Source organism: Staurois parvus, unplaced genomic scaffold (assembly GCF_062004578.1).
Source record: "Staurois parvus isolate SC_StPar_1 unplaced genomic scaffold, SC_StPar_1.0 ptg001245l, whole genome shotgun sequence".
NCBI lineage: Eukaryota > Metazoa > Chordata > Amphibia > Anura > Ranidae > Staurois > Staurois parvus.
The window spans coordinates 461,949-489,109 of NW_028319041.1; the positions used below are offsets into that span (position 1 = coordinate 461,949).

At 43.4% G+C, this 27,161-nt stretch overlaps 1 protein-coding gene across 34 annotated transcripts in view; it reads right to left on the reverse strand.

The window, feature by feature from the left end:
* OBSCN (obscurin, cytoskeletal calmodulin and titin-interacting RhoGEF) overlaps positions 1-27,161 on the reverse strand; it is a 518,757-nt gene that overhangs the window by 266,600 nt on the left and 224,996 nt on the right. For 14 of the 34 annotated variants that reach the window (XM_089660447.1, XM_089660452.1, XM_089660453.1 and 11 more), the window contains 6 exons: positions 26,385-26,651; positions 21,655-21,921; positions 18,905-19,171; positions 11,100-11,366; positions 10,602-10,868; positions 2,390-2,656 (listed from right to left, as the gene is read on the reverse strand). The exons of 4 other annotated variants lie outside the window; for them this stretch is intronic. In XM_089660447.1, coding sequence (XP_089516573.1) covers positions 2,390-2,656; positions 10,602-10,868; positions 11,100-11,366; positions 18,905-19,171; positions 21,655-21,921; positions 26,385-26,651 — 1,602 coding nt within the window. The remainder of the gene's footprint in view (positions 1-2,389; positions 2,657-10,601; positions 10,869-11,099; positions 11,367-18,904; positions 19,172-21,654; positions 21,922-26,384; positions 26,652-27,161) is intronic. 16 more of the 34 variants (XM_089660467.1, XM_089660469.1, XM_089660476.1 and 13 more) reach the window with 8 other exon arrangements.

Below are 27,161 nucleotides of genomic sequence, written 5' to 3' on the forward strand. Positions count from 1 at the left end.
TCATAGGCTTTTTTGAGTTTGGGCAAGGACACAGGGGCCCCATGAGTTGTCAGTCCGCCCCTGGTTGGCAGCCCATTCATTTTAAATGGGCCTGGTAAACACATCGAACACTAATGTGTGACCAGGGGCGGACTGACAACTCATGGGGACCCCCGGGCAATAGGGGATCATGGGGCCCCTGTGTCCTCGCCCACACTCAAACCATACCCAAAAAAGCCTATAAAAGCAACCAGGGGCATTTCATGGGGCCCCCTACTGACCCTGGGCCCTCGGGCAATGCCCGAGTGCTTGAATGGTCAGTTCGCCCCTGCGTGTGACATATTGCACAATAAAAGACACCACAGAGATATAAATTGGCTGTAAAAAATCATAAAATAATGTTGTTGTGTTGCAACCGCATCCTGTTTTATAGTAAGTTCTTCAACATTGTAAAAACATTGTCATTTTTTTTTCCCTAAAAGCAACAACCAAATTTCAAACCTTCCGGGCCCAAAAAAAAAAGGAAAATTACAAAAAAACACACACAAAAAAAACAACAACCCCCCCCCCCCCCAAAAAAAAGCACACACACAAAAAAAAAAACAGACAGACTCGATGGTCCACTTTTTCTGCCATCACTTTTCTATGTTTCTAAATCCCTTTAAAATATACAATACAACATTGCTGTGAAGAGTTTCAGAAATGAGTCAAGAGTTGCAGAAAGGTTACATACTGTATATTAAATACACTATATATGGTTTATATATTTCTCATTGGTTAGGAGCCCTTTATTGTCAAGTATGGAATTTGCCAGTTTTACCAAGGGTTTTTTTCTCAAAGAATACATCAAGTACTCCTCCCTTCTGAGTCACCCCTTATCTCCGCCCCCTACCCACCTCCAAGCTCCATTCCTTGGTTCCAACCCTACCCACCTACGAGCACCATTCCTTGGTTCCAACCCTACCCACCTCCAAGCACCATTCCTTGGTTCCAACCCTACCCACCTCCAAGCACCATTCCTTGGTTCCAACCCTACCCACCTCTTAGCACCATTCCTTGGTTACAACCCTACCCACCTCCAAGCACCATTCCTTGGTTCCAACCCTACCCGCCTCCGAGCTCCATTCCTTGTTTCCAACCCTACCCACCTCCGAGCACAATTCCTTGGTTCCAACCCTACCCACCTCCGAGCTCCATTCCTTGGTTCCAACCCTACCCACCTCCGAGCACCATTCCTTGGTTCCAACCCTACCCACCTCCGAGCACCATTCCTTGGTTCCAACCCTACCCACCTCCGAGCACCATTCCTTGGTTCCAACCCTACCTACCTCCGAGCACCATTCCTTGGTTCCAACCCTACCCACCTCCGAACACCATTCCTTGGTTTCAACCCTACCCACCTCCGAGCACCATTCCTTGGTTCCAACCCTACCCACTTCCGAGCTCTATTCCTTGGATCCAACCCTTCCCACCTCCGAGCTCTATTCCTTGGTTCCAACCCTACCCACCTCCGAGCACCATTCCTTGGTTCCAACCCTACCCACCTCCCAGTACCGCTCCTTTCAGAGAATACAGAACCAAGTATCACTTTGTGGTGCTAAGTAATTTGTATGGACTTTGTTAACAACAAGAAAAGCAATAAAATATGTCCCATCCAAATACAAAATACCCCCAGTAACAATAGATCACCCCCAGCAACAATAGGACCCCTGCAACAAAACACCCCCAACAACAGCAGATCCCCACCAGCACCAAAACAGTAGATCTCTCAACAGCCAGCATCAATAAACCCTCCAGCAGTAAGCAACAATAGACACCCCCCTCAACAGCAGATCCATACAAGCAACAATTGACCCCCTAACCATATAAGACCCCCAACAACAAGAGATCCCCCACCAGCAACAACATATTACCCCAACAACATTAGATCCCCCACAACAATGGTAATGGTTCCCCCCCCAGCGACAAGAGATCCCCCAGCAGCCAGCATCAGTAGACCCTCCAGCACCTTATTCAGTGCTGGAGGTGCCGGAACTGCATTCTCTTGTGTTCCTGCTGGAAAAAAAAGCCCTGAATGTAAAACAGTTTAATAAAACCACTAACATCTTACTTTTTGATAGAACCATGACCACATACTGAAGTAATATTAAATGATCAACCAACATTCATGCTGTGGGATGTTTCGAATGACATGTGTAGACTGCTGAATACATAAATTTAAATGTCAAAATGACAGTAGCTACACATATAAAACACTGTAGTATACTATGTACATGCCTATTCACACAAGGTGAAAAAGGTGAAAATGGTAACTGGAGAAAAATAAATATGGAGGATGATCTAGGATGATGGAACTGATACGGGGTAATTGATAGAAAAGCGATGGTAGGTGTGATGAGAAGACCATTACCCTTCACGCTGAGCGATGCCTTTGTTTGCTGGTCTCCACATACACACACGTATTCCCCGGCATCATCCAGGTCCAGTCGATTTATAATTAGTTCTGCCATGAGACCCTCTTTGGTAAATCTATATTTATCTCCAGGTTTAAGAGTCTTCTGTCCTTTCCACCACTCCAGAGAAGCATTTGGTTTGGTCAACGTGCAATGCAGGGTCACAGATTCCCCCTCCATACTTTCTTTGCTTTGAAGTTCTTCTTTAAATCGAGGTGGAAGAGCTGAATGTGGGATGAAGAAAGCATTTGAAAGTGCAAGATGGCATAATGTGAAATTCCAGTTCCATCTTTTGGACAACTAAATAACAGCATCTACGTTTTAAAGGCTATTTATTGCCCGTCTTCTCTCCTCATGCCAGAACATCTTCTAGAACAGTGTTTTTCCAAAGTTTGGGACGTGTACCACTGGTGGTACTAAGCCTGACGCCAGTAGCAGGCAATAGGGGTTGCATGATAGTTTACACTTTAGAGTCAAGCTATCACTTCTGTGGGCTCCAGTGCTTCTTATATTGAGGGCAGAATCTAGAAAGCTGGAGAAGGGATGTTCTCCAGTAATCCAGTGGGGACAACAAGTGGCACATTTGGTAATATTCAGTAGTACAAGCAACACTCCAACACTGCCAAGGATGGGATGGTGGTACACATCTGACCAAGGTTTGAAAAACACTGTTCAAGATGAATCTGTTTCAGGTTTTCCTCTCTTTAGTCTTCTAAGTCTCACAATAGGTCAGGCTTTCCAGACCCTCAGATAGATGACAAACTTTGTTATAGTAATTCCACCAATTATTCCACATTTGGTTGTTCGAAGGATTAAACTTTGCCTGCTGGCTGAGCTTGAAATATTGAGATGCAAGGCCCAGTCATCTTAACCCAGCTCATTAATCTCAAAACATATGTCCATGCATCCAAAAATATAAATATAGAAGTGTAACATCGTGTTAACAAAATATATTTCTGTTTAGGCCAGCATTTCTCAAAATTTTTAACATCATGGAGCCCTTGAAACAACGTGTTGGTCTGCTAATAATTACTATATCTAGTATATCAGTACATTAGCATGATGATTACAGGGAAGAATGCTCCTTCCATTGGTTGTCATTGGGAAAAATCCCAACCTTACAGAAAAAAAAGATCATTGGTTACTTATCCGAGAGTCATAAACTGTTCATTGCTCGTGAAACCCTTAACAACCCATGGAGGAACCCTATGGTTCCATGGAAATCTGGTTGAAAATTGCTGGTTTAGAAACTGAAAGGCGGTGCTTAGTTGAAACTCACAAATGTTCACAAGGGCTATCTCTTAAAGGAAAACTCCACTTTCATTAGAAAGTAGTATAACTGTACTACTTTGGTGTGCTACTAGAATAGTGTAGAGTATTATAGGTAAAATCATTGTGTGTGACACATGGTAGATGTGTGAGTCATGTGATTGGTCGTGTTATTGCATATTAGCTGGATGACTCAACAGGTTGTGGCTCTATCACCCCCTCCGGACTCTGGAGGACCTTAGAACCTTCCGGAGGCTGGTAAGAAGGAAGGCTGGAGGACTAATCTGCATATTCATGGCGGGTCCGGAAAATCCCAGGTTTGGAGGCCCTGTTGGTGATGGACTGGCCTATAAATATGGGAGAGTCTGGCTAACAGAGGAGTAGGGTAGAAGATGGAGTGCTGAGGAGACTGTTGGTCCCTAACAGGGGTCCCCTTGGTCTGGGGGCGGGGCGGCCTCTAGGCTGGGCTCAGGCTGGCTCCGGAGGATACATTCTGCAAAGAGGTGTGGATGGGATAAAGGCCTTGAGCAGCAGGGAGCAAGGAGGACAGTGTGAGTACAACAGCACACTTTGGGATCTACAAGGGGAAAGACTGCCACACATAGCAAGCTTTCCAAGGACAGTGCTGGGATCAATCCTTTATCCCGGAAGTTACTGCTCTTCGGGCCTCTGTGTGTTTACTGCCATCATGCTGCACCTACCCAACATGCCTATATCTAAAGGGATGCAGACACTGCAGCTTTTCTCATTAAAACACTGCAATTTGCTCAGGTGGTTATCAAGAAGGCGAACATCCCTATTCCCTATTTAGGAATCACTCTGGAAAGGACATGGTGAAACAAACAGATTCAGAACAGAGAAAAGCAGGAATCTGAAAAAAAAAAGTTTGCTAAAATCCTTTCAAAGTATACTGTATGGTTCACCTAGAGGAGATTGTGGTTTTTCCAAAACTTGAGTTACAGTTTGGATAGTTCCATAACCCAACTGGTGTGAGGAAATAGGATATCAAAGTTTTGGAGCTACAATACATGACACCACATGGTCAACACAATAGGGCTTAGCATCCAATACAATCAAGCTCTGCCCATTGGAAGTAGAGGAAATTCTTGGAGAGTAGACAAGGACAAGTGTATTAGATAAATACTAATAACAAAATTATTTCTTCCAACCTCGTCAGTATTGTCAGAAAGATGAAGTGGGCTTCAATGAGTGCACAATGGAAGGCAGGGGCGGACTGACAACTCATGGGGCCCCCGGGCAATAGGGGATCATGGGGCCCCTGTGTCCTTGCCCAAACTCAAAAAAGCCTATGAAAAAGGTACCAGGGGCATCTCATGGGGCCCCCTACTGACCCCGGGCCCTGGGGCAGTACCCGAGTTTCCAAATGGTCAGTCCGCCCCTGATGGAAGGACAAGGTGTGCTGTAAGTAAGGTTTTCTGACTATTAGAAGTGGATCGATGCTGGAATCAAATATGGTGAAGGACTGTGAGTCACACGTTTTATTTAGGTTAATGAAACTTTGTGCAGGCAGAGATAGCAGGAGGTCAGCAGAAGGCTGCTATCGTTGAAGTTTTACCGCTCACGCTCAGGGACGCCGTTGTCCGATAGTTTCCACATATGCAAGTGTACTCGCCGGCATCCTTCAGCTCCATGTTATCTATTACCAGCTCAGCAATAAGACCCTCCTGGATGAACCGGTACTTGCCACTTGGTTTGATGGGTTTATGTCCTTTTCTCCATTCTAGGAATGCGTCGGGTTTGGTCAACTCACAGATTAGCGTGGCTGAGGTTCCCTCAATGACTTCTTTGCTTTTTAATTCCTTTTTAAATTGTGTTGGACGGGCTGATACAGAATTAACAGCATGTTGATAAATGATAACAAGTGATAGCCGTGCTCAGGTAAGGAGCAGGTTTCGTTTTAACTGTCAAATTCTACTACTTTTGTTCATGTACTACAAAATCTGTAAAGAGAACCTTTCAGGTCTCTAAATAAATCAAAAATCCAGTTCCCTGCAATAGAATAGTTCTTACACTTGCCTCTCTGGAGGCCATGGATTCCTACCTCCCCACGTTCAAGTGCTCTCTAATTTTCAAAACTTCGAGGAGTGTTACATTGGGAAGATTGGTAGAGCTTGGGTCTCCAGTTTTCTCTGTTTTGGTGGTAATTCATAGGTTTAGGTCTGGCTGTTGTCCTGATGCTAATCTTTTCTCCCTTGGAGGGAGCCATAACTAGGTGGTATGTATATGTGAAAGCACTGGACAAATACAATGGAGGTATCGGTACTTTTGGATTTAAAGGAGTAGGTCCTCCATTAAAGGGTCTGACCAACAATGAAGGTAAATTGTAAAAAGAATTAGTCCAGTTCAGGGGCGGACTGACAACTCATGGTGCCCCGGGCAATAGGGGATCATGGGGCCTCTGTGTCCTTGGCCAAACTCAAAAAGCCTATGAAAAAGGTACCAGGGGCATCTCATGGGGCCCCCTACTGACCCCAGGCCCTCGGGCAGTGCCCGAGTTTCCAAATGGTCAGTCCGCCCCTGGTCCAGTTCCAGTCCCAGACCCAGAGTGTTAGAGGCCTTTTATCCCCATCATATGCTACTACTACGTCTATGTTGAGTTTGTATTGCCATAGGATCAGTGCATGGTGTGGGATACTCCCAAAAATGTTGCATGCCGAAGAGACTGCAGTGACGGAGAAGAGATTGAAGTCCGTCCAGGTCTATGTGGAGTATATGTAACAAATGTGTGAAAATGTGGACTTTATTTAACCACTTGCCGTCCGCCTGCTGTTTATAAACGGCAGGACGGTGGCACTTCAGGGGCGGGTTGCCGTTCATAAACGGCACCCGCCATTTCTAGCTGTGTGCACTCCCTGGGAGCGCGCAGCACCGCGATCCAGTGCCCACTGTGTCCTCCGGACACAGTGAAACACCGATCGTCGGACGGGACCTCTGTACGAGGTATCGATCATGTGATCACTGATTGGCCAATCAGAGATCACATGCAAAGTAGTAAGCAAGATGTCACTTGTGACATCATTGCTTACTACGTGTGAAATCTGTGAATGATCACAGAGGTCACATGGTACAGGGCTATTCACAATAGCCTTGTACCATGTGACAAGCTGTAACCAATCACAGCTCACTCAGTAGTTCTCAATGGCTGCAAGAATGCAGACAGAGAGAAAGAGAAATTATTGCTTTTACATCCTATATGGATGTAAAAGCAATCACTGTAAAAAAAAAAAAAAAAAATCTTCATCATCCCCCACAAGTAGTACAGTGTCACCATGGTGACACTGTACTGCTAGGGTGACAGTATGTAAAAAAAAATAAAAATAATAATAATATAAAAAAAAAATAAAAATGTAAAAAAAATGTTTAAAAATTATAATTTTTGGTTATAAACTAATTTGGCTTATTTTTTTTTACTAAAAAGATAACGGAATACATTTTGGCCGAGATTTATGATGAATGATTATTTATTTGCAAAATTTTATAAGAAAAATACTTTTTTTTTAAATTTTTGGACATTTTCATTTACATAGCAAAAAAAATAAAAATCCCAGCGATGATTAAATACCACCAAAATAAAGCTTTATCTGTCTCAAAAAAATGGTAAAAAATTCATATGGGTACAGGGTTGCATGACCGCGCAATTGTCATTCAAAGTGTGATAGCGCTGAAAGCTGAAAATTGCCCTGGTCGGAAAGGGGGTGAAAGTGTCCAGATTGGAAGGGGGGGAAAGTGTCCGGACTGGAAGGGGGGGAAAGTGTCCGGACTGGAAGGGGGGAAAGTGTCTGGACTGGAAGGGGGAAAGTGTCCGGACTGGAAGGGGGGGAAAGTGTCCGGACTGGAAGGGGGGGAAAGTGTCCGGACTGGAAGGGGGGGAAAGTGTCCGGACTGGAAGGGGGGAAAGTGTCCGGACTGGAAGGGGGGGAAAGTGTCCGGACTGGAAGGGGGGGAAAGTGTCCGGACTGGAAGGGGGGGAAAGTGTCCGGACTGGAAGGGGGGGAAAGTGTCCGGACTGGAAGGGGGGGGGGGGGAAGTGTCCGGACTGGAAGGGGGGGAAAGTGTCCGGACTGGAAGTGGTTAATGGACTTTATGTTGGAGTTTATATATGTTTGATATACACCTGATATATATTTTTTGGCACATAGCTGCACTTTATTTGGTGGCAGTTTAATTTAATTTAATTTTATTTTTCTTCGTTATATGATACTTATATTTTGTTACAGTTGAAGGTTGAGAGCGCTGTTTTGTGGGTTTTTTCACACATTTGTTACATATGATTTAATTTATTTAAAAATAGCAGCTCTAATGGAATCATCTATTGGGATTACCATATTCATGATGCGCGATGTTATCGGCTCTGGGATATATTGATAGGTATATTGTTGTCATCCTTTTGCCTATATACAGTATCTTACTATGTGGAGTATACTACCTCCTCTCTGTCAGGAAACTGGTCTTTTGGTTAGTTCAAAGACCTGTCAGGCTCTTTATAAATACTTTAACATGCAAGATATAATGTTGGATACATATTGCAAGAGTTGGAAACTGAGAGAGACTATCAACTGTGCCAAAAATGAAAAAGGCAAAAAACAAAATCATTCTTTCTTGGCAAAACACCACAAAGGATGCTTTGCAAATCACAGAGAGTTTTGCTACAATAGTAAAGCCCCGTACACATGATGAGAATATTGTATGAATGATGGTCCATTTTTTTTGCATGTTAGTCTCATATCGAAAGTGAAGACGTTACTAAAGTCACGAACATTCTTGCATGGGCCTTGTGAGTACAGACACCCCACCGGCATCCTAGGAACTGAGTGCTGTTTAATCCCTCTGGTGCTAGAAAGTCAACTGTTGGGTGTGGGCTAAAGGGGACATTGGCTGGTGTCCTGAAGTACACTGTCCATTTAGCCCCTTTTAAAACTAAGGACTCAAATCTGCTATACTTTTTTTCCACTATTTAGAGAAACCCCCAAAAAAGTTCATACTCAGCTGTCCATAGTTCAGTTTCTGGAGTATCCAACATAAATCCCCATCCCTATCCAAGTTCTCCAAAATTAAAACGACAAAAACAACACCCCCTAGACTGGTTTTTGGAGAAAGTGTGAATAAGTTTATGTGCCTGGCTGTGGGGAAGAGATTCTGGGGAAGGACCTGGACTGTATTCCTGCGGCTCCTGTAGGAGCAGCTCTACATATAGAAAATGGTTCCAGATATCGTATGTACTCTCAGGATATGCACAGCCAAAAGGGAAGCCAAGGGTATCAGGACAGCGAAAACCAAAGGAAATGCTTCAGGGGTGCAGCCCTCCTCAGACGTGGAAATCAGCCACTGAATGAAGAGAAAACAGGTGGCGCACACACCTAGTGCATTATCCAAGGTTTATTGTAAAGAGTAAAAAATAATAAAAACATATTCACAAACGAAGCATGTATCTAAAAAGCATAGAAAAATGACGATGGCCACAACGGCAGGCAAGGTGTCCTCACTGTCAGTGCGGTCAAATGGCTGACGCGTTTCGGGGACGAATCCCTTTCCTCAGAGCTGATGACCAGCCTCTGATGCAGATGTGTAATGGATGAATCACCAGCAAGGCTCCCACTTTTCATCCATTACACATCTGCATCAGAGGCTGGTCATTAGCTCTGAGGAAAGGGATTCGTCCTCGAAATGCGTCAGCCATTTGACCGCACTGACAGTGAGGACACCTTGCCTGCCGTTGTGGCCATCGTCATTTTTCTATGCTTTTTAGATACATGCTTCGTTTGTGAATATGTTTTTATTATTTTTTACTCTTTACAATAAACCTTGGATAATTCAGAAAATGGTTCCAGTCTTCAGCTAGTCATATACAGTGGGGCAAAAAAGTATTTAGTTGCATCCAAAGAACACCATACCTACTGTGAAGCATGGGGGTGGCAACATCATGCTTTAGATCTGTTTCTCCTCAAAGGGACCAGGACGACTGATCCATGTACAGGACAGAATGAATGGGGCCATGTATCAAGAGATTTTGAATGCAAACCTCCTTCCATCAGCAAGGGCATTGAGGATGAAACGTGGCTGGGTCTTCCAACATGACAATGATCCCAAACATACCGCCCGGGCAATGAAGATGTGGCTTTGTAAGAAGCATTTCAAGGTCCTGGAGTGGCCTAGCCAGTCTCCAGATCTCAATCCCATAGAAAACCTTTGGAGGGAGTTGAAAGTCCGTGTTGCCCAGCGACAGCCCCAAAACATCACTGCTCTAGAGGAGATCTGCATGGAGGATGGGCCAACATACCAGCAACAGTGTGTGCCAACCTTGTGAAGACTTCCAGGAAACGTCTGACCTCTGTCATTGCCAACAAAGGATATATAACAAAGTATTGAGATGAACTTTTCATATTGACGAAATACTTATTTTCCACCATAATTTGCAAATAAATTCTTTCCAAATCAGCCAATGTGATTGTCTGGATTTGTTTTCTCATTTTGTCTCTCATAGTTGAGGTCTCCCTATGATGCCAATTACAGGCCTCTCTCATCTTTTTTAAGTGGGAGAACTTGCACAATTGGTGGCGAACTAAATACTTTTTTGCCCCACTGTAACTTTTTCTACAAATTGTCAATAGGGAAAGGACAGTAAACATATAAAGAATAAAACTTTTGCAATATTAATTGCAAAGTGACAACTTAATCAGGGGATTCGTGATGCAGAGCGACAGATGATAGGATGGAACAGATGAAAGTGCAAGAATACAGATTATGATAGATGAAAGTGAAAATGGAAAATGAAAAAAGGCAGAAAAAGAATTAAAAAAAGCTGATGGAAGAGAGTATAGAAAGTGGTGAAGAATGAGGTTGGAATGAGAATTCCCTCCCCAAAAAATAAAAAAAAATTACCCTTCACAGTTATGGAAGCCGTTGTTTCATGTTCTCCGCACACACATGTGTAGTTTCCTGCATCTTCCAGGTCCAGCTGACTAATAACCAGCTCAGCGACAAGACCTTCTTGGACAAATTTATATTTATCTCCAGGTTTAAGTGTCTTCTGGCCTTTCCTCCACTCCAGGGAAGCTTTTGGTTTGGTCAACACGCAATGTAATTTCACTGACTCACCTTCAACACATTCCTCATTCACTAGTTCTTCCTTAAACTGTGGAGGAAGTGCTGAAAACATAAAAAAAAAAAGATCAGATTTATAAATCGGCGGCAGAACCAACAAACGGTGATGATGGAGGATTAGTTGTTAAAAGTGAGCCTTAACAATGGAATGAGCAGTGAGTCGAAAATGATGAGAAGGGAAGGAGAAGATGCTTGATTAAATGATGAGGATGAATACAAAAAGTGATGGCGATGCTGTTAACGGACATCTAGAGAAGACTAAGAAGTCTAGAATACCCTTCACAGTCAATGACGCGGCAGTCTGATGATCTCCGCAGACACAAATGTATCTCCCAGTATCTTGTTGGTCCAGGTTATTTACAACCAGTTCTGCCACAAGGTCCTCCTGTAGGAGCTTGTACTTTTCACTTGACTTGATAATTTTGTTCCCTTTCCGCCATTCGAGGGAAGCATTTGGTTTGGTCAACTCACAGTGCAGAGTTACAGATTTCCCTTCTACAACTTCAAGACTTTTCAGTTCCTCCTTAAATTCTGGCGGCAAAGCTATCGCAGAATTGAGACAAACAGACGTACGATTAGGACCTATTCCCTCCCCACCAGGCAGACTTTAAAAGTAACACTTTGATTTTCTTTTGGAAACTACATTTTTTATTTTACCACCATCAAAATGATTCTTACAAAGAGAAATATATAGCATGTATGGAAAGTCCTCTGGAAAAAGTTAATGCGACGTAAAAACTATTTCCTTTCTTCTAAATTCTGTTTGTGGGCAAATATGATTTTTTTTAAAAATAATTTTGGAGTCTCAAAGCTGATATATTACACTAAACATTTTTGAAAAGCAGCATATCCTAAATGTTTATAGGAAATATTGTTGAAAGACCATCTAAAAGCCTTTTTGTAATATATCTACCAGGGGCGGACTGACCATTCGAGCACTCAGGCACTGCACGAGGGCCTGGGGTCAGTAGGGTGCCCCATGAAATGCCCCTGGTACCTTTTATAGGCTTTTTTTGAGTGTGGGCAAGGACATAGGGCCCCATGATCCCCTATTGCCCAGGGCCCCATGAGTTGTCATGATATCTACCTTTAGTCTTGCTTTGTACTGGCTCCACCCGCCCTTCGCTGCCACCATTATGGTGCAAGTGTAGATGTGCCAAAGAACTCTGCCCAGCCTTCGGGTCCTGGCAGAGCCCCTTGGCACATCTGCGCATGTGTAGGTGATTTTCTGCACATCTGCAAAGATGGGGAAAGTTTGGGACTTCCCTGATAGTTGCCTTTTGAACATGTACCTGAACTCAGCGGCTAGACTCATCCACCTCACCACCCGCTGCACCTCTGCCACCCCCCTCTGCCTCTCCCTCCACTGGCTCCCGATCACCCAACGCATCAAATTTAAACTTCTAACCCTGACCTACAAAGCCGTTCACAACACTGCCCCTGACTACCTCACCAACCTGATTCCCAAGTACCGCCCTACCCGTACCCTTCGCTCCTCACAGGACCTCCTATCTTGCTCCCTGGTCTCCTCCTCCCATGCACGACTGCAAGACTTCTCCAGGTCCTCCCCCATCCTCTGGAACTCACTGCCCCAATCCATCAGACTGTCGCCTTCCCTCCTCACATTCAGGCGCTCCCTCAAAACCCATCTCTTCAGGGAAGCCTACCCCACCCTCACCTAACGGCCATTCTCCCTCTTTCCTCCCACCCCTCATTCCCCTCAGCCACTTCCTACTGTACCATTACCCCCTCCCTCCTAGATTGTAAGCTCGAAAGAGTAGGGCCCTCTTACCCCTCGTACGTTGTTTGTTATTGTTGTACTGTGCCATGTATTGTCCCCCCCCCCCTCTATTGTACAGCGCTGAGCAAACCCTTTGGCGCTATATAAACTCGATGTAATAATAATAATAATGTACAGGAAACTCTGTGCTTGTTCAGATGGTCTGGGAAACTAGCGCGTGTGCAGATGTGCCACAGGACTCACTTGGGGCACAAATCCCTGTAAGCACATATGTGTTTGCCGGGGGGGGGGGGGGGGGGTGGAGGAGAAAAAAAACGTAATTCTCATCAATGTGGACATTTAGGGTTAAGGTCCACTTTAAAGGTAAATTATGCTGAGAAGCAAGAATTCCCCTGCACCCTGCTAGGTAGTGCTAGAGAGGTTGGATGGGACCGGAGAGGGCTTTCCCTAAACTCCTGCAGCTAGACCAATGTGCTGCCAATCTAAAGGCCCATTTGATGGAACTAGGCATGTCTATTCATTGATAGGGCTCTCAACAGTTTCAGCATCTAAGCAGCTACAGCAGCAGCAATGGCAACAATTTTGCAATGATGTTGAAAAATGTCACATTGTACCAATATTTAGTTTTAGTTTTAGAAAGTTATCAGCCATCTAATGTGGTTAATATATATTGGACATGCATAAGTTCAAAGTTTAACACATCTATGATACTGGTATGATTGCGAACATAATAGTAAGCGGTAGTACAATAGATGTGATCAATGAATTTACCATTCGCTACTAATGTAGCTCAAGTCTGTTGCTCTCCACACATACAAGAATGTTGGCCTCCATCGTAAAAATCTAAGCTATGAATTACAAGCTCGGCATTGAGGGCATCTCGGCTAATTTTGTAATTATCACTTGTCTGGATGATCATGTTTCATTTACTGTCACAAGTTAGCCTGCAATTTCTTGTTAGTGTTCTTACCTCCTTGCTGCAGTGCTGTTCCTGATCCCTTTCACATGTGTGTTTGTCTGTGCTCAGCTATGGGCGTCGTCTGCTGTTCTCTGGGTTTTAATTCCTTCCCTTCCATCACTTCCTGTCCCGCCTCCTTGTTTGCCTGCCTATGTAACACATGCTCAGTCTAGGCCACTTTGCCTGAGCAACTTCCAGTCTGAGCTCCCGTGTGTTGCTATCTTCTGTAGCCTGCATTCACTACTCGTGTACTGACCCCGGCTTCGTTCTCTGACTGTGCTTGTTTTCCGCCCATCCTGACCTCGGATTTCTGTTTGTCTCCTCCCATTGTACTCTGCTCCTGTGAGTGGTCTCCTCATCCTCAGCTGGGCATACCGGGGGTCGCGACCTGGTCCCAGCTTGCTGTAAGTCCATCCCCACCATCAGGGGCTCTGGTGAAGAAGCAGGCTGGGGCTTAGACTCTGCACCCTGGGGAACCCCAAGTTGACTATCTACAAGGGCTCACTACCACAGATGCTGACATTTCCTCCTCTCTAGAAGAGCATTTGCCTTGGTCAGTTCACATTTCAAAATGGCCAACTGCCCTTCCACACACTCTTTGTTTTTTAGCCTCGTTTTGAACTTGGGTGGCAAAGCTGGCAGAATGTAGAAGACATTATTATAGGTACCACTCACATTAAAATGTGTCCTCCTGGGACACTACAGGGTCAAAAACTCACTATACGGTGTTCTCTGTAAGAAGTGTGCGGAAATCCCTTTTCCAAAATGGCGGCACGTGCACTTCCGGTTAGCGGCCTGACATCATCGGCGTACCCTACGCATTACGTCACATCAGGGCAGCACAGTGGCTAAACGGTTAGCACTTCCGCCTGGCAGTACTAAGGTCGTTGGTTCGTATCCCAACCACGGCACCTCCTGCCTGGAGTTTGCATGTTCTTCCTGTACCTGCGTGGGCTTCCTCCGGGTACTCCGGTTTCCTCCCACACTCCAAAGACTGGTAGGTTAATTGGATCCTGTCTAAATTGGCCCTAGTATGTGTATGTATGAATGTGAGTTAGGGACCTTAGATTGTACGCCCCTTGAGGGTTAGGGACTGATGTGAATGTACAATATATATGGAAAGCGCTGCGTAAATTGACGGCGCTATATAAGTACCTGAAATAAATAAATAAATAAATAAATATGCTCTCTGAGAGCCCTGAAGATCTCACACAAGTAGCGATGCTGGACGTTTAAGACAGAGCCATCGAAGGTCAATGAGAATTGTTTACCCAATACATTTCTTCCAAGAATAGCTTTTCATTGATTATTAATTGGAATTCTAGAACGTTCAAGATGAATTCACCCAACACCAAAAAGTGCAAGGTGTTGCAGTGTGTGTATATATATTTTTGAACATTTTCTTCATTGTTTTACTTTTGTTTATATTACCTTTAACAGTTATGGCTGCAGATGTTTTGTGGTCTCCACAGACACAGCTGTATATTCCAGCATCATTTTCATTGACCTCTAAAATGACAAGTTCTGCCACTGAGCCATCTTGTCTCAAGACATGCTTCTCCGATTGGGGAAAAACTTTGTTCTCTTTTTCCCATTGCACGGGTACGTTGGGTTTGCTAAGCTCACAGTGGAGGATGACTTTATCCCCTTCTGTTGTGCTCTCGTCCTTGAGCCCATGCTTGAAGTGGACAGGCAATGCTAAGGAACGTGGGAGGTATTGCATAAATATGCAGGTTCTACAGTTTGAACAACATAATTAACGTGTAACGTTCTTTCAAATTTCTACAATTTCATAACAACGAATCACATTAAAACATACAAAAACATAAAACACCAAAACCATTTCAACACTCATCTTTTGATTTGCGGGAGTCACTTTGGGTGGGGGGCCCATGGAACCCAGCTCACTTTGGAGAGGTGGGGAGACCCCTGTCTCAGCTCCCCATATCCCTCTTATGTGTAAGTCACCCTGTGCCTGTTAGGGGTACAGGGTGATCTGTCCTAATATTGTGTAGACATGTCTAGGAGATAGGTGGAGTGGGGGTTGTGGATTGTTTGGTGTTGTGTGGTTGCATCCCATTGTTCTATTGTTTGTCTTGCTTGGGAGCAAACTATTATGGGATGTATGTGTTTATGTGTTGGGCAGCACAGTGGCTAAATGTTTAGCACTTCCGCCTGGTAGTACTAACGTCGTCGGTTCGAATCTCAACCACGGCACCACCTGCCTGGAGTTTGCATGTTCTCCCTGTGCCTGCATGGGTTTCCTCCGGGTACTCTGGTTTCCGTCTACACTCCAAAGACATGCTGGTAGGTGAATTGGCTCCTTTCTAAATTGCCCTAGTATGTGTATGTATGAATGTAAGTTAGGGACCTTAGATTGTACGCCCCTTGAGGGTTAGGGACTGATGTGAATGTACAATATATATTTAAAGGGCTGCGTAAATTGACGGCGCTATATAAGAACCTGAAATAAATAATGTGTATTAGCTTAGTGGTGGGGGGGGGGGTGTCTCCAGCAGCCCTCCCTCCAGATTGGAGTGTCTGCTGGTGTGAAGTTTGAATACCTGTGTGTCTCTTGTTACTAAATGTAGATTGCCCCGCCCTGTGTCATTATGCAGGGAGGGGGGATAGCCCCCTGAGTGTATATATCTTGTATCTGTGTTCAAATAAATTAGTCTACCTTCTGGATTACTTCAAGATTGGTGTGGTCTAGTCTTGTTTGGTAGGCTGCGGTGTCTGTGGTCGGCGTTTGGACGGGGAAACGGTATTCTAACAGAAGTGCTGTCTGGGTCGGTTCCGTTACACCATTATATATTTGCTTTAACGGGAACTAAATTTTGGTCAATAGCATACCTTTTATTAGGCACGATATGCCAATTAATAGGGATATGTATGATATCGCAAGTCAGTGAAGTTAAAATTCTAGACAAAATTCTGCTGAAGGTTCCTCAAGCCTGGACAGGATGCTGAACTAATCCTAGTAGCCAGGTATTCTGTGAGCCTAAAATATTGCTGCCTTTTGAGCTTTAGGTGTTGTTGCCATCGAAGGCACTTTTGTTGAGGTTCCAAATAGGATCTGCTAGCTCAAGTCTTTAACTGATGGACTCCTTTAGTCCATTTTATCTTGTTGACGTTATCACGTGTTACATTCTTCTGTCCCTCACAGTAATTGTAATGATTACTGTATTAGGCAAGTGCAAGCCTCTGGTAATCCTGCCAGTCTCCTTTCCAGCCACACTAACCACAGAAGTAGGTCGGTAGTAATATAGTTAGGTTTCCCCCCTCCTCCTTCCCATTTACCTAGTTGCACCACAGTGCCATAGTCCTTTAGTTAACCTGTGACATCTTAGCCTGACATGCCCCCACCAAGCCTGGCAAATTCTCATTCACAGCCGAGTAGTCATGCTGTCAATAGCTCCTTAGATTTGCAACCTCAGTTGGAGTCTCATTCTCCCAACCTCAGCGGTCAGCCTTGAAAAGGGCATATGTTGGTCATGTAATCACAACTAAAACCAAAGGAGGAGCCGTACGTCATGACGTCACGCCGCCGGAGCCGCACGAAGGTCCGGCGGCCATCTTGGAGGGTGGTTGATCGGCCACATGCATTGTTTTACAGACTAAAAGCTTAATGAATTTCATGATAATTATGGACTTTATTGCTGGATGATCATCTACAGTTTAGATTTTAAACAATAAATACCTAATTTACTACACTATGAGGCATTTTATTATTGGCTCTGACCTGAGCTAAAGATTGCAGAGCACACCAGAGGAAGCGTGGCTGCAGAGGACGCCTGTGGCCAGAGGAGGGATCCGGGTTCCAGGCTGTCTGGCAGATCTACTTAAAGAGGCTTCCTACAGATCCATATTCAGCTTAATGCGCATATGTTATGTACATCTGGTGAGTGCGCATTTTATGCAATCTCTCACACGAATCACACGGATTCACTTGAAGTCGCTAAAGTATTATTTGTTGATGGAGCACTAATTTGCTGATCTGATCACGTCAAGCCTGCACTATCTTTGAACACTATTTTGGATAATAGACTATTCATATAAACCATGTTCTAGTTTGGCGCCTGATTTAGCGCTGCATTTACTTTTAGTTGTATTTATGCTATAACTGTGATCATTATTACTGTTTTTTGAGGATACTTTTATTGATTACAAAATACTTCATTTATTATTTTTAGCGCTGCACCGTTTCTATATTTATTGATGTTCACTAGGTTTTGGGGTTCCTACGTTGGTGCATATGCATCTTGTGACATTTTTACTTTTTTGGGAGCGCTCGCTGTATCTCCACAATTTTAACGTATGTATGATTGCTATTATGGTTTTATATGTAGGGCAGCACAGTGGCTAAATGGTTAGCACGTCCGCCTGGCAGTACTAGGGTCGTTGGTTCAAATCCCAACCACAGCACCACCTGCCTGGAGTTTGAATGTTCTCCCTGTACCTACGTGGGTTTCCTTCAGGTACTAAGGTTTCCTCCCACACTCCAAAGAAATGCTGGTAGGTGAATTGGATCCTGTCTAAATTGTCCATAGTATGTATGAATGTGAGTTAGGGACCTTAGATTGTACGCCCTTTGAGGGTTAGGGACCTTAGATTGTATGCCCCTTGAGGGTTGGGGACCTTAGATTGTACGCCCCATGAGGGTTAGGGACTGATGTGAATGTACAATATATATGTGAAGCACTGCATAAATTGACAGCGCTATATAAGTACCTGAAATAAATATGGTAATGGTTTTACATCTACTGTAAAATACAAAAATGCATGCTGGTGGTATGACAGGTATATAGACATGGAAAGACAAACACAAAATAAATTAAATATAAAAACAAAAAAAATGTAAGAGTATATTGCACATTATGGGAAGCTGCTTGGCACAAAGAAGGCAGAAAGAAGAGGCAAGATGGTAAAGAATTTAGGAATGGTAATATTGTTACCATTTACTAAAAGTATTGCAGTGGAGTGCTCCTCTTCGCACATACATGTATATTCTCCAGTGTCTTCTAGCTCCAAATTTTGGATTAAGAGCTCTACCATCGCTCCGTCCTGTCTCATGTCATACTTTTGACTCGGCCGGAGCACCTTGTCTCCTCTTCTCCACTCAATGACCACTGGAGGCTTGGTCAGCTCTCCACGCAGTGTCCCCGAAGAACCCTCCATGCCTTCTATATTCTTCAGCTCTTCTTTGAAAAGAACAGGCTTGGCTAAAGATAGCAGATAAGAAGTCTACTGAAGTATGCACTTTTTCAAATTGTGAGTTGTAACCCTTTCTCCAGAATCCTGCCATGTTTTAAAGATAATATCTCTATGCATATTGAAGCGTTAGCTTTAAATAGTAAAAAAAAAAAAAAGCTTGAGATTTACCATTGACTTTTACAATTGCTGTGGTTTCTTGCTCTCCGCATATGCAGGTGTAGTTTCCTTCGTCTTCAAATTCTAGATTCTGAATGGTCAGTTCAGCAATTGTGTCTTTTAAGGTCATCTTATGTTTAGCACTTTCTTTCAAGGCCGTTTGGCCTTTCTTCCAAACAACGGCGGTGGCCGGTTTCGAAAGCTCACAGCAGAGGGTGGCATTTTCTCCTTCCATGGATTCTTTGTCAACCAGTTTTTCTTTAAAGAGGGTTGGAAGAGCTAATGCATGTCAAGAATGTAAAAGACCATCGGTTAGGGTTTTGGTTGATTTCATAGAAGAAGTAGTAGTTTGTGATTCAAAGAAGAGTTGGATGGACTGCCCCCCTCCAGAATAGAGAAGTTGTATTCATAAAGAGTTTAAAAACTTGTATCCTACTTATAAGTAAATAGGATCTCCATCAAGATCAATAACACAATCATCAGTCCCTCCCCTCATGCCAGGGTACTAGGTATAATCCTAGACTCCCATCTGTCCTTTCAGCCCCAATTCCAATTGCTGTCTAAATCTTGTAGACTTCACCTCCGCAACATCTCCAACCTCCGCAACATCTCCAAGATACACCCATTCCTAACTTCGGAAACCACTAAGCAACTTATTCATTCCCTGGTTATCTCTCGCCTTGACTATTGTAACTCCCTCCTCATTGGCCGATCTCATCACAGGCTATCCTCTCTTCAGTCTATCATGAATGCTGCTGCTAGACTCAACCACCTTACTAACCATTCTGTATCAGCCACCTCTCTCTGCCAATCCCTCCACTGGCCTCCACTTAGTAGCCTCCATCCCTCTCTGCCAATCCCTCCACTGGCCTCCACTCAGTGTCCTCCACCCCTCTCTGCCAATCCCTCCACTGGCCCCCACTCAGTGTTCTCCATCCCTCTCTGCCAATCCCTCCACTGGCCTCCACTCAGTGTTCTCCATCCCTCTCTGCCAATCCCTCCACTGGCCTCCACTCAGTGTCCTCCACCCCTCTCTGCCAATCCCTCCACTGGCCCCCACTCAGTGTTCTCCATCCCTCTCTGCCAATCCCTCCACTGGCCTCCACTCAGTGTCCTCCACCCCTCTCTGCCAATCCCTCCACTGGCCTCCACTCAGTGTCCTCCACCCCTCTCTGCCAATTCCTCCACTGGCCTCCACTCAGTGTCCTCCATCCCTCTCTGCCAATCCCTCCACTGGCCTCCATTCAGTGTCCTCCACCCCTCTCTGCCAATCCCTCCACTGGCCTCCATTCAGTGTCCTCCACCCCTCTCTGCCAATCCCTCCATGGTCTCCACTCAGTGTCCTCCACCCCTCTCTGCCAATCCCTCCACTGGCTTCACATTGCCCAACGGATAAAATTCCAAACATTAACAATAACATATAAAGCCATTTATAACTCCGCCCCAAATTACATCACCAATCTTGTCTCCAAATATCACCCAAACCGTACTCTCCACTCCTCGCACGACCTCCTGCTCTCTAGCTCCCCTGTCTCCTCCTCCCATGCTCGTCTCCAGGACTTCTCCAGAGCTTCCCCCATCCTCTGGAATTTTCTACCCCAATTTATCAGACTATCGCCTACTCTGCTCACTTTTAGGCGATCTCTGAAAACCGATCTCTTCAGGGAAGCCTATCCTGCCCTCAGTTAATAATGGAATTTTCTACTCCTCCTACCAGTCCATCCCCCACAGTTACTACCTCTTGTACCACTAGCCCCTCCCTCCTAGATTGTAAGCTCTGAGGATCAGGGCCCTCCTATCCCTCTTGTATTGAACTGTATTGTCGCTGTATTGTCTCCCGTTATATTGTAAAGCGCTGAGCAAACTGTTGGCGCCATAAATCCTGTATAATAATAATAATAATTTATATAAATCCTGTATAATAATAATAATAATAATTTATATAAATCCTGTGTAATAATAATAATAATTTATATAAATCCTGTGTAATAATAATAATAATAATTTATATAAATCCTGTATAATAATAATAATAATAATTTATATAAATCCTGTATAATAATAATAATAATTTATATAAATCCTGTGTAATAATAATAATAATAATTTATATAAATCCTGTATAATAACAATAAGTAGCCAGTTAAAAGATAAAACAAAAGCTATCTAATAAACTTATCTAGAAAAATGGACATCACTATCGAACAAGCCATTTCTCCTTAGCTATGTCCCTTCTACTCAATGGCCTTAACAATGATTTTCTCATCCCATGCCCAACCTCCAAACTGGAGGACTAGGTTACAGCTTTTAGCTGGTAATTACTGGAGGCCATCATGGTAGGTAACCCTACTAATAGCTTTGTCACTATTATTATACAGGATGTATATAGCACCAATAGTTTGCTCAGCTCTTTACAATATAACGGGAGACAATACAGCAACAATATAGTTCAATACAAGAGGGATAGGAGGGCCCTGATCCTTGGAGCTTACAATCTAGGAGGGAGGGGCTAGTGGTACAAAAGGTAGTAACTGTGGGGGATGGACTGGTTGGAAGAGTAGAAGATTCCATTATTAGCTGAGGGCAGGATAGGCTTCCCTGAAGAGATAGGTTTTCAGAGACTATTGCCATATACATTTTACAGCGTACACTCTTACGAAAATGTTTTAGGTATAGAAAAGCCCACGCCTACAAAACAAGTAAATGAGTAAGTTGAAAACAAAAAAAAAAACAAAAAACAAAGACAATTTCATTTATTTTACCATTCACAGTCAAAGCGGCTGTGGTGTTCCGATCTCCACAAATGCACGTGTAACTCCCAGCATCATTTTCGATTAGATTGTTAATGATTAATTCGGCAAGGGGCCCTTCCTGCCTCATGGTGTACTTGACACCAGCGTTCAAAGTTTGGCTTTCTTTTTTCCATTCTATGGTGGCATCAGGTTTGGTGAGTTCACATCGAAGGACGGCCTTTTCCCCCTCTGTAGCCTTTGCATCCTTAAGCTCTTCTTTGAATAATGGAGGTGAAGCTAAAGATGGTAGAATACATTTAGTATCTTCCAATCCAATATAATCAAAGACTAAAATCAAACCACAAATTAAAAGATAAGTTCACCTCTGGGAACATGTTACATATTCCACTCGTTTTTTTTTAGGGTGGAACATGTAACATGTTCCCGCTCAGGGGCGGACTGACCATTCGAGAACTCGGGCACTGCTTGAGGGCCTGGGGTCAGTATGGGGCCCCATAAAATGCCCCTGGTACCTTTTATAGGCTTTTTTGGGTGTGTTTTGAGTGTGGGCAAGGACACAGGGGCCCCAGGATTCCCAATTGCCCAGGGGCCCCATGAGTTGTCAGTCCGCTCCTGTTCCCGCTACTGCAGCTTTCATCCTGATCCATCCCTTCCCCATCACAGCGGGAGGGGGACCTTCTTCTCGCACCCACTGTCATAATTTGTTTACAGAGTTCTGTGAATAGTAAAGAGTATGGATAGCGCCACTAAAAAAAACACCTAATTAACCACTTTAAGTCCGGACACTTTTACCCCCTTCCTGTCCAGGCCAATTTTCAGCTTTCAGCGCTATCACACTTTGAATGACAATTGCGCGGTCATGCAACACTGTACCCATATGAATTTTTTAGCATTTTTTTGAGACAGATAAAACTTTGTTTTTTTCTTTTGTTTTTATATACTGTCACCCTAGCAGTACAGTGTCACCATGGTGACACTGCACTACTTGTGGGGGGTGATGAAGATTTTTTTTTTTTTACACTGATTGCTTTTACACCCATAAAGGCTGTAAAAGCAATCATTTCTCCTTCTCTCTGGCTGCATTCTTGCAGCCATTGAGAAATACTGTGAGAGCTGTGATTGGTCACGGCTTGTCACATGGTACAAGGTTGTTGTGAATAGACCTGTAACATGTGACCTCTGTGATCATTCACAGATTTCACACGTAGCAAGCAATGATGTCACAATTGACATCTTGCTTACTACTCTGCATGTGATCTCTGATTGGCCAATCAGTGATCACATAATCAGGACCTCGTACAGAGGTCACGTCCGACGATCGGTGTTCCACTATGTCCGGAGGACACAGCGGGCACCGGATCACGGTGCTGCGTGCTCCAAGGGAGGGCGCACAAGTTTATAAACGGCCATCCGCCCCTACACTGCCACCGTCCGGCCGTTTATATACAACAGCCGGATGGGAGGTGGTTAACCAAAAAATTATAATAAATCTTTTTTAATCTACAAGTAAATATAGCTTTTCTTACATTTAATATTGCATTTTCTCCACGCCAAAGAAATAGAAAGAAGAACGAGAAAGACTGTAAATTGTTTTTTTTTTTTTGTTTTTTTTAATCCGCGAGTAAATATAGCTTTTCTTACATTTAATATTGAATTTTCTGCACGCCAAAGAAATAGAAAGAAGAACAAGAAAGACTGTAAATTGTTTGTTTTTTTATCTACAGCAAATATAGCTTTTCTTACATTTAATATTGAATTTTCTGCACGCCAAATAAATAAAAAGAAGGACGAGAAAGACTGTAAATTGTTATTTTATCTACAAGCAAATAAAGTTCTTCTCACATCTAATATTGTATTTTCTGCAGTTTAATAAAGATTACAAGTATTAAAAAAGAAAAAAAAATAGGTATCAAAATAATTTATTTAATAAAAAAAAAAGATATGATTTTTAAAAAATTGCATTGAGGCATTCAGCATTTTAGTGTCAATAATTAATAGAACAAGTTAATGACGGTGAGTATGTTTGTGAATGTTATATTAGCAAGACCGTAGATTTTAGAAGTGTTTAGAACCCCCCCTCCCCCTCCCCCCAGCCCCCTTGTGTTTTAGTTCTGCTTAAATAGCACAAGATGATATAAAATTGTATTTGCATTTTTTTAAAAAGTTATTACCTACAAACAGGGGCAGACTGTACTGAGTCAGTAGGGGGCCCCATGAGATGCCCCTGGTACCTTTCATTGGCTTTTTCATAGGCTTTTTTGGGTGTGGGCGAGGACACATGGGCCCCATGATCCCCTATTGCCCGGGGGGCCCCATGAGTTGTCAGTCCGCCTCTGCCTACAAATCAACATTATTACCTATTACATCAATGTTTAGTAAATCACAATGAAAACAGTTAGCGTTCCCCAACGCCAAACGCTTGTAAACGCGGCTACCCGCGTTTATAAGCGATTGCGTTTGGAATTTTTTTTTTTAACTCTTCCATTTCCAGATGCTGTCCAGAGCCTTTTTTCATCATGAAAAATGAATGCAAAGCATTTTCCCAGTACTCAAATGGACCCGGTACACCATACTTTGAGGTGAAAGAAAATATGTCAGACACCGCTGCAATAATTTCTGCACAGAAATGAGCCGGAACATCCAAACACCACAAAAAAACCAAAAACAATAAAAAAAGACAGCTAATCTCAACACATACTGCTCTCTCTGCTTCTGCTCTCTCTATTTCTCTCAAAATGTCTGAAATAGTTAATTTTTTACAATTTTTCAGTGCATTCTGGGCATTTGGGAAGGTCTCCTGAGGTTATCTTTAAAAAAACGCTTCTAAAAGCAAACGCTCATAAACGCGGTATGCAAATGCGGCTAAACTGACATTTTTTAACCTTCGTTTTCCAGCATCGTTCAGAAGTGTCCCGCGTACATGGAGCCTAAGATATTATTAGTACAAATGCTGTGAAAACTGGAAAATTGTTTATATTCTGCCATTTTATATTTTCCTAAATAAAGAGCAATGTAAAAGTACATGGGGTGGCACAGTGGCTTAGTGGTTATCACATCTCCTGTTCAGTAAACGGGTCATGGGTTCGATCCCTGACCATGAAGCTTCCTGCATGGAGTTTGCATGTTCTCCCTGTGTTCGTGTTGGTTTCCTCTGGGTGCTGCGGTTTCCTCCCACACTCCAAAGACATGCTGGTAGGTTGACTGGCTCCTGTCTAAAATTGTCCTAGTTTCAACCCTGGCCATGCGGGATCTCCTGCATGGTGGGGGTTGGGGAAAGACCTGGCAACCTACCCTGTAAAATAACTTCTAAGAGAATTCATGGAAAAAGTCATTTGCGAGTGACGGTCCATGCAATCTCCAAGGGTCAGATACGACTGAATGGATAGATAGAGAAAAGTACATGAGATAAAAATATACAGATGTCGTTCATGGCGTGATTGCAATATTAGAACTGCATAGTATGCAAAGAGCATTAAAAACACATTGAAATTTATTTAGATTTATTGCGCAAATTTCCTGATCTACGTTTATTTCTTTTTAGACATTTCTCAGCAAATAGTAATATTTTTAAAAATTGCAACATCGAATGTTTTATATTTTTTATCAATAGAAAGGCAGGTGGAATCTACAATCGTGTTAGCTGGATTGGTGGCAAGACCACATAGATGATGGCCAAGGCAGGAAGGCAATGGAGACCCTGATTGATTTTATCTTATTGCACTTACTATTCATCTCATTTCAGGGGTTAAAAAAAAATCAGAAGTTAGTATTTCATTTCATTTCGATAACCTGTGAATAGAAATACAGTTTAGTACACAATTGCTTATTAAATGTGCCCCAATATTTTAGTTTTCAAAGACCAGCAATGGTTTTTGGTGCACATCCAGGCTTCTATAAATGTTAAGAACCTTCTCCTTCAAGTTCTTCTACAAAGGTGAGAGCACAGACGGTACGGACAAGCAAATATTGCTTGGGTTTGGCTTGGGAATCGAGCTCAATGTTTGAAAATTTTACGGCGAACTGTATGTGGAGGTCTGTAAGGGGGAAAGCTTGACATTCATTTCTGGTTATTTTCAGGGCTAATAAGCAAGGGCTAATATGCAAAGAACGTTAAATATGAATCAAGCGAAATGCTGCATTATAGGTTGTTCCTTTTTTTGGTGGTGAACCGGCAAACTTTTTGGCTTAAAAATCACTATTCGCAAACAAATCCCATCCCCAAGTGACAAAAGTATAAGTGAGCTAGAGGATGAAGTGGAAAGCACATAACCTTTCCAAAAGGACCTCCAAGACCTTTGCAGTAGGACGTCCAAGGGCATAGCGGTGAGTCAACCCAACACCACTGCATCACTATTCACAAACAAATCCCATCCCCAAGTTACAAAAGTATAGAAGTGAGCTAGAGGATGAAGTGGAAAGCACATGACCTTTCCAAAGGGACCTCCAAGACCTTTGCAGTAGGACGTCCAAGGGCATAGCGGTGAGTCAACCCAACACCACTGCATCACTATTCACAAACGAATCCCATCCCCAAGTGACAAAAGTATAAGTGAGCTAGAGGATGAAGTGGAAAGCACATGACCTTTACAAAAGGACTTCCAAGACCTTTGCAGTAGGACGTCCGAGAGGCATAGAGATAAGTCAACCCAACACCACTGCATCCCCCCCTTACCCCGTCCACTTCAAACTTTTCCCCTGATATCTCCACAGACATTCCACAAACGAGAAGAAGACATTACCAGTTACTGTCACCGTAGCCGTCGTTTGTTGGTCCGCGCAGGCACAAGAGTAGTTTCCAGCGTCGTCCAGCACCAGGTCACGTATAACCAGCTCTGACGTGGAACCTTCCTGGCGTATCTTGTATTTCTTGCTTTGTTTTATGACTTTGCTATCCTTCTTCCACTCCACATGAGCATCGGGCTTGTTGAGTTCACAGCACAGAGTCACCGATTCCTCCTCAGTTGCCTTCTGGTGGGTAAGCTCTTTGGTGAAGTGGGCTGGAAGCTCTTTGGGTAGAATGTTACAAATGCAGTATGATATACATCTCACCACCACAAAAAGTCCAAAGCATAAAAAATATTACCAAACGTGCATCTTTAGTTTCTAACATTGAACGTAAAGGCATTCAAAAACAAAAAACAGTGTAATCGATTAATCAGAGGGAAATAAGTAAGGTAGTCAGTAAAATATATTTTATGGAGATGTCCTAGATCAGCCTTTCTCAACCAGGGTGCCCAGGCACCAAGGGGTGCATTGAGGATTCTTCAGGGGTGCCTTGGCAAAATGTTTATAAATTGCCCAAAACTTGTATACAAACCAGCAGGTGGAACAATCCTGCCTTTTAGTTACGCAAAGCCATAGGTGTTCATTGTGCATCATTATGACCTTCTAGTCATCAGTGTCCTGACAACCAATGACATCATCAATTGATAGGGAGGATGTCAGCAGCCTACACAGCATCCTAGTTTGATCCTCCCCCACCCCTCTCCATCAGTGTTGGGGGTCATATTAGCTCA